A 12,522-nucleotide genomic window follows, 5' to 3' on the forward strand; every position below is an offset into this window, starting at 1 on the left:
TCTCTATTATTTATAATTTTTCCTGGAATGCTCAAATGTTCAAAGGATTGAATTTATGTCCCAAGAGATATTTGGAGAAGGCAAACTAGGACAAGTTGTATACACTTGTGTACATATAAACATGCTATGAAAAAAAAATCCATTTTTACAGATTTAACACAAATTATTACACTGAATGTAGTCAAGTTCTGTCTGTTCTTATCTCTATCAGTGCTTATTCTATATGTTCCTATATAAACATTTCATGTGTTCCATGTGTCCTCATAATTATAAACCCACATACATGATACTTCTCATATAGGCCCTTAATGTGCCCCCAAACCCACCTATTTAAAGATGCAGAAAATGAAGAGGAACATAAAACAATGTATTTCTGGAACCAGTTAGTGCAAATTCTTTTACCATGGATTTTGCTAAGGCTGCCACTCCATGAGATCACAGAGCATGTGTGGTCTACTGACTGTTTTATTTCTAGTACCTAGCATTGATGTTTAAGTAGGTATTTATTGAATAAATAAAGTGAGTTAATAGCCACATACATTTTTTCCAATTATATTGCTATTAATTCCATGTCTCCAAAAGTACTACTTTTTTTTTCTTTCCAACAGTCCTTTCTGCAGCTTCCTTGACCCTATCATCCAGGATGTCAAACAGTCAGGCACTGGTTTGTTCTGTGAGCAACGTGTGACAAACACTGTGAAGTTCTCCTTTTCCTGCTTGAAAATAGCTTACTGTCCCCCTTTCCCTTGTAGATTCCCATGTAGGCACAACTAGTCCTGCCAGCTGGGTAACCAGTCTGAGTTCTTCAGCAGTGGCTTTAGGCCAAGGGCATCTTAAAGAGCATGAGATGGAATATGTACTCCTTCAGCTACTGCACATGGCAAAATGGGACTTTGTGAATTTATTTTCCCTCACTGGATACACAGAGGGATACCACTGGTTGGCACAACCTTCTTGGGAATGCCAGCTACACTTCAGTCTTCCAAACTGAAGCCCTTCATAATTTATACTTTGATCTAAAACTTAACCATAGGTCTGATACTATAATGGGCCATATGGGCCCAGGAACAGGGCATGGGGTCATGCTGTGTGATTTTTAGTGGCAGGCTTTGCACATGTGGAACTTTCTAGTCAGCTGCTTGAATCATGAGATCTAGGACCATTTCAAGTGCTTATCGGGGGAGGCTTCAAGATCAAGTGATTCAGCTCGACACCAGAGCTATCTGTAGCCTTCCTCCAAAGAAGAATGGTGAAGAGATAAGGTGAAAATAGATACTTTAAAAGGAAACAGCAAAACATCAGTTTTTGACTACAGATATATATTGCCTCATGAAGACACATCTTGAGTAACACATCACTTAATAATTTTGTTACTGTGCAGACACCACAGTCTAGATGGTTGATATAAATCACTCCACATGGCCTTGCAGTGTAATCAAGAGATTCAGCAAGCATGAGATGTATGAGGCTATACAATGAAACCAATGAAACATGGTGTACCGGTGTACCGGTAAAGCTGGGCATGGTGGCACATGCCTTTAATCCGAGCACTCAGGAGGCAGAGGCAGGCAGGTATCTGTGAGTTCAAGGACAGCCTGGTCTACATAGCAAGTTCCAGGTTAGCTGGGGCTACAGGGAGACCTGTTTCAAAAAAAAAAAAAAAAAGAGTAAAAATGTACAATTTAATCTATAGTACTATAAATATATACCTATTTAGCAGTTGTTTGATATGACTATCAGGAACTAAGTGCTACACATAATTGAATGTGCTGTGCATTAAACAACCTTCAGTGTAACAGACTTAGTTACACCAGCATCACCACAAACAAGTGTGTAATTCATTGCACCAGGATGTTAGGACAGCAAGAACATCATTGGGCAACAGGAGCTTTACAGCTCCATTTTCATCTTAAACATTACTATCCTAACTGTGGCCTGCTGCTGAATTAAACATCGGATATCACATGACTCACTTAGCATCTATTTGTCAATTTAATGATGATGCTTTCACCCTCTTCGGCTTTATCAACTGTAACAGTATTTCTTTCAGCAAGCAAAGTTCTCTGGTCAACTAATACACACACACAAAAAAGCGGGGGAATGGAAGCTAATTTGAAATGCTGTCAGTACTGATAGCCTATTTTAAGCAGGGGATGTCATTGAATCTATAATTTCAGATACAAACTGTAGGTGAACATTCTCTTATTTTCATGTAATGTTTTCTAATGTAAACCATAAGATTTAAATATGAATAGAATGAATATATATAACTAAAGTATCTTAAGATATAAAATTTTTATAGGCAAACATAGGCAAACAACAAAAATCATATAATTCATCACAGAAAATTTTAGAAATGGTGACAAATTCATCAATTATAAGATTTAATTCCATATTTAATTTCCATATAAATCATCCCTATATTTCCTGGTTGATAGATTGTGTACATTTATTATATATCAAGCTAATTCCCATAAATTTATTAAAATTGGAATTTGTATGACACATGAGATTTTTCAAAGATATCAAAAAGAAATTTTATATACTTTTTCATAAAAATACTGCTAATCTAAATAACCATACAACAGACATATTGTAAGAAGCAGAACCATTTCTGTTAGAGGGGAATAGTTACTAGAATGAATGCATTTTGTATTCATTTAGCATGGTTTTATCATTCTTATTGCAATAAACTTCTGGTCATCGTACTGGATAACAGGTCCCAGAAAAAGTTGAGACTGGAAGTTATATGGCATAGAGTAATATTTTAAACAGTTGCAGGATGTGAATTTATACTTAATTATTACTTTTCCAAAAAACTATAGGAGTATTATCCATTCATTCAATACTTAGTAACCAAGCCATACATAGCCTCTGGTCCACCTCATTGAAAAACAATCTTCTTTTGTAGCATTATGACATTACTGTGCCTTCCATATTTGTCTCCTGCTAAACCTCTATCTCAAAAGTTGGGCAAGAATTATTATCAAGGAGAGACACAGGACCCATTGCTAAGTCAATAAAAGTAAAGCCATATATCACAAAAGCAGACCACAAAAATCAAAGGGTCTTATTTAAGGCAAAACTCAGACTGGGAGAAATTATGAAGAGGGTCAAACAGGAAAGGTCTAATGACATTTATCCTTTCAAAAGTGACTATGCATAGATCATTAATGATCAGTGTCACTAGTAACCTTGACAATAAAGGACTTAGGACCTTAAACTAAAAGATGGTAATTTTAAAAATTGACAAAAGTATGAAAAACTACAGAAAGTATTGACACTTCAAAATAAAGTATTTCAGAGAGTCTAAACAATCATAAGAACAGTATGTCAGGGGGCTGGAGAAATGGCTTAGTTGTTAAGAGCACTGACTGTTCTTGCAGAAGACTGGGTTCCATTCCCAGCACCCACATCGTGATTAACAACCATCCAAAACTCCAGTTCTAAGGCATCTGACGCCCTCTTGTGTTCTTGACAGGCACTGTTAAGACACAGGTGCACTTACATACATGTAGCCGTAACACATAAATAAGTAAACAAATAAATAAAATTTTAAAATAATAGTATGTCAGAAACAAAAACAGGAACAAAAACAAGGCAATTGCATAAAGAAATAATATCCAAAATACAACAATAGATTGACAGACCAAAATAAAATAAGTGGTACATGTATGTGAGCATACGGTACAGAAACAGTAATCAGTATATTACCATTAAGTTCTGGCCAAAATTACATCCAGGTCAAGGTTGTACAATAAAGAAAATCTGAACAGTGTTGAGCAGACAAAAAGGAGTAACGAGAACTGGAAAACAGAGTGACAGTAAAAATTTAATAAGGCCTAAAGCCCGAGAGAAGATGGCCAACAGTTGTTCCTTATTCTTTCTGATGACAGAACAAGAGGAAATGGCCTTCAACTACTCCAAGAAGGATTCAGATTACCAAGAGATGGAGTTTTCTGACTGTGACAGTCCTTAAACACTCTAACGGGCTACTGAAGAGACATAAAGATACCTCTTGAGTTCTTTAAAAATCAAATGGAATTTATCTGCAGATGATGTGATTCTACCTTGAAGGCACAGAGACAAAGCAATGGAGGTTTCAAGGTCTGCTAAGCAGTCCATGAGTGTCAATTCAGTTCAATACAAACTGCCCCTATTATGGGTTTAATAACTATAACTCAGAAGCAAGCCAGAGAATTTCTAAACTGAGATCTGATTCCTAACAAAAGACCTATTCAGGGACATGGAATTTGAGACTTGTTATTTGAAAACAAGTAGGAAATCCAATGAACAAATACAGCGAATTAGTTCAGGATTCATATACAAGTTTCTAATATTATTTTTTATTTAAAGTACCCCAAATTAATCCTATAATGTAACTTGATTCAAAATGGAGCAAAGAGCATAATTATTGAATAATAACAGTAATAGCAAGTAAATACAGAAGCTCTGCATTAAAGCTCACTCCTTCTCCTCATCCTGTATCTCCTAATTCCTCTCTCAAGCCTTTTTATCCTTATAATTTCAAATGTAAATGGATTCATATTTGAATCTGATCATAATATTTATACATATTTAAATTTAAATATATTTTTATTACTTTATTTATTTATTTGGTCTTTTTTGAGACAGGGTCTCCCTGTAGCCCTAGCTGGCCTGGATTCACTATGGAGACCAGGCTGGCCTTGAACTCACAGAGATCTGTCTGCCTCTGCCTCCCGAGTGGATTAAAGGCATGTGCCACCACGCCCGGCATCATTTTATTTTATTCAAGATCTATGCTACTAACATCAAATTTTATTCTTATAGATGGTCCCTAGCTAATATATTTTGCAAAAAAAAAAATTGGTGGAACTAAATTTTGACAATGTACATATCAACCTTAATATATTACAATTGTTTTAGGTATTAATAAGCACACAAGTTGATGCCTGGGTTTTCTCAGATTATATCCTACTAAATATTCAACACATTTCAGAGTCATCTACTTATAGTTTCTAGGGGCATTTCCATCAGTTTGTGTTCCACTTCCTGGCACATTCTTCCTTCCATATGCAATATGGAACAGTGGTAGGGAAGAAATGACTGGAGTTTAGAGGGGCACTGTCACAATTAGAAGATGCACCAAAATCTAAGCTGTGATAAGGCCTTGCCCAAGCGCTCCAATTTTAATGTCTCTATGTTCTAAGTTTGCAGTTTCCTAACTCTGTACATTTGTGTCCTATTTCTAATATACTGAAAGACAAATTACTACTGCCATAGGGAAGTCAGAGTTTGAATGCTCTGTTCATTTTCCAAATTCTGAGACATACGGAGAGAACACTAAAAAAGCACTACTTGGCCAAGATTGAGGTGTATTTAGCTATTTTCAAATAGGCCTTTCTCTTCTCAAGGAAAGAAAAGCAAATTTGGGGAATACATGAAGCTACTAATCTGACATCTGGTATTCAAACAAGAGCCTAGAATTTGCTGAAGAGGATTCTTTCCTTCCTCTCAATTTGCAGGCTCACTCAAATGGCAACACATTGTTCACTGCCACAGAAGACATCTGAGCCAGTAGAGACAACAGAAAAGATAGGAGGAAAAAACATAACAGGCAAGTGACAGGATATGTGGCTGTGCTTTTGAACAAGCAGGAAAGGTCTTTTCAAAATAAGGCAAAAGCATTTCTGGAAAGAGTGCATCAAGCACCTGCGCTCCACTGAGTACGTGTATTGCTCACAGGGTTCCACAGCACGGCTGCACTTGTCTCTTCTGCCTCGTCTCCATTCCCTGCTGCTCTCAACTCAGGGGGAGTGGTGTGGAATACTGATGAGATAATACCTCTTTCAACTGCAGGCAGACATTTTAAAGCAATTTGTTCAAGTACAGAGTACCCAGTCTGCATTTTTGTAGGCAATTTGTGGATCAAATTTCCTATCTGACTCAGGATACTTTGAGTTTTAATATAGAAATGCAATGGTTTATCATGACTACAGTTCATCTCATTTAATTTGATTTAATTTATACATAAAATAGAAAACATACTTACACTACAAACTACAAACATCATTCAAACAATGCTCTGTAGCACAGAATATCTCATATCCATTCATATTAAATGAATAAACATTGAAGAGAAGAATGAACTGATTTTTCTATATGTCCTCCAAATACAAAAACTTTGAATCTGATTCATTTCTCTATTAAATTTGTAGAACTGGAGATAAAAATTAGTTTAGAGCTAAAAGAACAATATAAATACTTCCTTTATATAATAAGGGAAAGTCAAATATAAACAAGTGTCAAATATTTCACACTTATTTACCATAAATATTTAACATAATTAATGGGTTACATTAATGAACAAACTTTATTAAATGTTCATAAAGAACTTTGTTTAGTTAGTCTCATTCTCATATATATATATATATACACACACACATATATATATGTATATATATGGACAGTCATTAAAATCTTTAATATAAATTTCCCCATATACTTATTAATATCCATACAGAGCAACCACAATCTAAAACAAAGTCACGTGGATCTTCAAATAGGATGCATGTTCACATGCCTCAGAGCATTTACCTTGAATGAAAGCTGGAAAACATTTCCTACATGGCATATGCATATACCACATAATTCTTTTGAGCACTGCTATAATACACATAAACATATGCATATTACATATGTCTCCATGGGTATGTAAGTGTTTACAACACAGGTTGAACATCTTTTGTGTCACAGAATACTATAAACTGCATACTGGGTGAGCCTGTGTTATGATCTAGATGAAAAAAGTAATAATTGAGATGGCATGTACTATTCTTATTCATTATTTTCAAAATAAGAGGCAAATCCAGGCAAATAAAGGCTTCTGGATCTTATTCAGTTGCCACAATTCCTTCATCCTTTAAAATTGATTGTCCAAATCTCAGTCTGGAAACTGAGTGTTCAGTAGATCCAAATACATCATTTGAATTAGTTATTACTCACTGATTCCAAAGAAAGAAAAAAATTTTGGTTATTTTCATTTCATATCTTTTTGTTCATTATTAATTCTATTACTTAACCTAATTTAATCTTCCCCTATAAGTACTCCTAATTTGGATAATTAGTGGAGATTGTGCCCAGAGTCATGTGTATGCTAAGCTTCATTGTCCCACTAAGGAACATATCTAGCTGTACTACCCACATTTTTTATTAATAATATAATAATGGTCCTGATCCTCAATGCCCAATTACTTCTTACTATTCTGTTTTTTGGAACTGCCAAACAAGAGACCTGAAATGGTTAATACAAACTACCATAAACTAGTCACAAATAACTGGGTTTAACAAGGTATTATATTAAGGATAGATTTAATTTTGAAATGGCTACTCTATATATGTCATAACCTTATAAATCATTAAGAATTATAACAGTAAGAGCTCAGTATTTTCATGATGCAAGCATACTGTGTACACACCGTCCTTGAACATCGCTCCAATCTCTCAGAAGCCTTTCATTTTCTTTCAGCAGGTGCTCATTTTTGGCTTCGTTTTCTGAAATGGTGTCCAGGCAGTAGCCAATAAGTTCTCTAATGACTTCAGCTGTGTTTGCAACTTTGTCGAGGGTGACAGAACCAAGTCTGAACTAAAATAAAAGGAAAACATGATTCATTTGGTGATAATATTAAGACTGGACAGTCTAGTTTTCATCATACTTTCATCTGAGGGGAAAATGTATAAGACTAAAATACAGGAGATTTACTGAATATAACATATTGAACAGAAAACTAGGCTACTTTCTACTTTCCTATTGCATTTATTACAGAAATGAACAAATAACCTAAAAAGGATTTCTTTCATTTTTTATGAGAAAACAAAGCAGCATTCATATGATTAAGGCATATTAAACCATCTGTTTTCAAAAGCCGACATTTAGATCACTCTATTCAGAGTAAGGGAACAAGTTATACATAAATATGTTTAACCCTACATACTATTACGATGAATGCTTGTATTTATATTACAATTGTTGTAAGAATTGGTATATAAGCCACTACTGAAGAAATATCAATTCTTTCACCTCAGGAGGACTAGCTATCCCATTTCTCTCATCCACTCCCACCCTATCACCTGCCAGCCTCTTTCACAGGGGGACTCCAATTTCTTCACCTCAGGTCCCAGGACTAGCTTCCAAAACCAGATTAACTAATCAACCTACCATAGACCCCTAGGTCCTCAGCCAGGAGGTCCTCTCACTGCAAAATTCCCAGCCTCTGGATCAAGTAGACAACCTGCTCGGCCAGGATTCTGGTAAGTCAGATCCAGGTCACTGCCTCCCTACCCCATTTCTCTCATCCACCTCCACTATATCCCCTGCTGGCCTCTCTCGCAGGTGGGATCCAATCAATCCCTTAACCTCAAATCCCAGAAATAGCTTCCCAAACCAGATTAACCAATCACCCTACCATAGATCCCTAAGTCCTCACCCAGGTGGTCCCTTTACCACCAAATTCCCAATTCCCAGCCTTGAGATCAGGCAGACAGAACTGCTCAGTCAGGGCTCTGACCAGTCTACTACCCAGTAAGAACCTGAAATACCCACCAATTCGTCTTCCATACCCAAACAAAAATTAACTAAGCGACATAAACAATATTAACAGAACCAAAATTAAACTAAACACAGCAGTGCAGAAGTTCCTATTCAACACATAACCAACAAAGAACCTCCATATGCCCAAAGGGCAATGCAAAAAACACAAACAATATGAAAACCCAGGAAAATATGTCCCCAACAAAACCCATAAGTCCTACAGAAGAGCACAGCATTGAGAACCACTCTGTAGAATCCCAGGAAGAAGAATTTAAAAGAACAATCATAAAACTGATCAACAAGCTTTAAGAAAACACAGAAAAACAACTTGAAGAGGAAAGGCATAAACTTTGATGGAAGACCAAGAATATAAAAATATGTAGCTCAATGAAATATCAAAAACAATTCATGGGCCGGGCATGGTGGCACTTAAACTCAGCACTGGGGAGGCAGAGGCAGGTGGATCTCTGTGAGTTCAAGGCCAGCCTGGTCTACATAGTGAGTTCCAGGACAGCTGGGGCTACAGGAAGACCCTGCCCCAAAAGACCAAAAAAATAATAATAATTCATAACTTGAAGGGTTAATTCACTGAGGAGGTGGATATAGTGAAAAGAACCCAAATGGAAAGAAACACAGGATTGAAAGACTCAATAAACCAATTAGAAACAATGGGAGAAAGCAGAATGAATGAAATGGAAAACAAAATATCAACACTGAAGGATAAAGTTGAAGATCTGGACTCTTTAAGCAAAGACTACACAAAATTAAAAAAAAAAAAAAACCACAGGAATGGAATACTCAAGAAATGTGGGACAATAATAAACGACCAAATCTACCTATTATAGGCATACAGGAAGGAGAAGAAACTCAAACCAATGGCATCGAACAGATCTTCAATAGTATTATAGAAGAAAACTTCCCTAAATTAAGGAACTACATACCTATAGAGATTCAAGAAACATGGAGAAGAAAATTAAGACATGTTCAGAACAGAAGGACCCCACTGCATATCACAGTAAAAACATAACATGTGCAGAACAAAGAGAGGGTACTGAAAGCTGCTAGAGAAAAACAACAAGTTACATATAGAGGAAAACCCATCAGAATTACAGCTGACTTTTCAAAGCAAAGTTTGAAAGCCAGAAGAGCCTGGAACAAAGTATTCCCAGTTCTAAACAACCATGCCAACCTTGAATACTTTACCCAGTAAAACTAGCTATCAAGGTCAAAGGGGAATAGAAAATATTCCAGGACACAAATAGGCTGAAAGAATTCATCTTCCAAACCAGCACTACAGAGAATACTTGAAGAAATACAAAGAAAAGAAGAAAGGAATGAGTACAGGCAAGAGGCTACAGAAAGAAAACAGAGAGAGGCATAACAAGGGAAACACAAAATAGGGCCACAAACACAATAAATTAAAATCACAGTATACAATACACACACCTTTCAATAATAACACTAAATATCAAAGGCCTCAACACCCCTGTCAAAAGACACAGGTTGCTGCAATGGATCAAGAAAGAAAACCCATCTTTTTGTTGTCTTTAAGAAACTCATCAAACCTTCAAGGATAGACACTATCTTAGGGTGAAAGGATGGAAAAAATACTCTAAGGAAATGGCCCTAAGAAGCAAGCAGGTACTGCAATTTTAATATCTGACAAAATAGACTTCAAATTAAAACTCATTAGAAGAGATAAGGAGGGCTACTTCATTCTAATCAAAGGAACAATTGACCAAGAAGATATTACAATTATGAAAATATATGCACCAAACTCTGGAGCACCAATTTCATAAAATCAGTAGTCCAGAACTATGAAACACCAATTAAGTGATAGTGGGTGACATTAACACCCCACTGTCTTCAATAGACAGGTCAACTGACAAAGAATAAACAGAGAGACATCTGAATTATATGACATACTACATCAAATGGACCTACCAGATATATAAAAAATATTGCACCCAACCAACAAAGAATATACTTTCTACTCAGCAAATCTCAATAAATACAAAAGATTGAAATAATTCCATGCCTTCTATCAGAATACAGTATAATAAAGCTTATAATCAACAGCGGGGAAAAAAAAGCACTAGCAAACACACAAAATCCTGGAGATTAAACAATGCACTAGTGCATCATGAATGGGTCAAAGAAGAAACTAAGAAAGAATTAAAATTATTACTGGAACACAATGAAAACAAGAACGTAACACACCAAAATCTCTGGGATACCCTAAAAGCAGACCTAAGAGGGAAGTTTATAGCTCTTAGTGCCTACATTAAAAAAATCAGAAAGAGCACATGTAAATGACTTGACCATACAATTCAAGACTCTGGAAAGATAAGAACAAAACAATCCCAAACCTAGTAGATGAGAAGAAATAACAGAACTCGAGCAGAAATTAATGAAATAGAAACAAAGAAAACAATACAAAAAAAAAAAAAAAACTCTAAGAGCTCTTTCTTTGAAAGGTTAAACAAGATAGACAGACCCTTAGCCCAGTTAATCAAAAGAAAAAAAAAAAAGTAAATCCAAATCAGCAAATCAGAGAAAACATCACAACAGACACCAAAAAGATCCAAAACATTGCAAGGGACTACTTTAAAAATCTATATTCCATTAAATTTGAAAACCTAAAAGAAATGGATTAATTTCTAAAATGAAGGCCACCACAAAAGTTAAACCAACAGATCAGCAGCCTAAACAGAGCCATAACAAATAAGGAAATTGAAACAAATACAAAACCCCCTGACTGAAAAAAGCCCAAGCCCAGATGGATTCACAGCAGAATTCTAACAGACACTGAAAGAAAATCTACAACCAATACTATTTAAATTATTCAAAAATATAGAAATAAGGAGAACTCCCAAACTCCTAAAAATTATGAAGCGAGTATCACTCTAATGCCAAATCCAGGTAAAGACATAACAATAAAAGAAAACTATAGACCCATACCCTTAATGAACATAGATGCAAAGATTTTCAACAAAATATTTGTAAAACACATACAGACACACATCAAAAAGATCATCCACTATGAATGAGTTGGCTTTATTCCAGAGATGCAAGGATGGTTCAACATACATAAGTCAATAAATGTAATAAAACATATAAATGGACTTTAAGACAAAAACAGCATGATATCTCAATGGATGCAGAAAAGGCATTTGTCAAAATCCCACATGCATTCATGTTAAAATTCCTAGAAGGAATTTGTCTAGAGGGAATATACCCCAACATAATTAAAGCTTTCTACAACAAACCCATAGCCAACATCATCCTAAATGGAGAAAAACTGGAAGCATTCCCATTAAAATCAGAAACCAGACAAGGCTGACCACTGTCTCCACTCCTTTTCAATATAGTACTTGAAACTCTTGCAAGAGCACTAAGACAAGACAAGGAAATTAAAGGAGTACCAACTGGAAAAAAAAGAGGTCAAATTATCCCTATTTGCATATGATATGATATTATACATAAGACATCCCCAAAATTCCATTAGAAAAGTGTTGGAATTGATTAATACTTCCAGTAAAGTGGCAGGATACAAAATCCACCTACAAAAATCAGTAGCCTTTCTATACACTAATAAGAGGCAATCAGAAAAAGCACTAGAGGAAACCCTCCCATTCTTCATAGCCTTGAAAAACTAAAATATTTAGGAATAAACCTAACCAAAGACATTAAAGATCTCTACAATGAAAATTTCAAAATTCTAAAGAAAGGGGTAGAGAAAGACACCACGAGATGGAAAGACCTACCATGCTCATGGATTGCTAGAATCAATATTGTGAAAATGACCATCTTAACAAAAGCAAATCATAGATTCAAAGCAATTCCAATCAAAATACCCACAACATTCTTCACAGAGCTTGACAAAATGATTTTAAAATTCATAGTAATAATCAGATATTTAGAGATTAGAAATGCATGTGCAAACATCC

At 35.4% G+C, this 12,522-nt stretch overlaps 1 protein-coding gene across 5 annotated transcripts in view; it reads right to left on the reverse strand.

Annotated features, from left to right (window-relative positions):
• The window catches only part of Xrcc4 (X-ray repair cross complementing 4), a 270,439-nt gene that overhangs the window by 161,227 nt on the left and 96,690 nt on the right, over window positions 1-12,522 (reverse strand). For all 5 annotated transcript variants that reach the window (XM_008853290.3, XM_008853292.3, XM_017803246.1 and 2 more), the window contains one exon: window positions 7,461-7,627. In XM_008853290.3, the coding sequence (XP_008851512.1) occupies window positions 7,461-7,627 (167 nt within the window). The remainder of the gene's footprint in view (window positions 1-7,460; window positions 7,628-12,522) is intronic.

The sequence above is a fragment of the Nannospalax galili genome, unplaced genomic scaffold (assembly GCF_000622305.1).
Source record: "Nannospalax galili isolate Female #2095 unplaced genomic scaffold, S.galili_v1.0 scaffold45, whole genome shotgun sequence".
In the NCBI taxonomy this organism is placed as follows: domain Eukaryota; kingdom Metazoa; phylum Chordata; class Mammalia; order Rodentia; family Spalacidae; genus Nannospalax; species Nannospalax galili.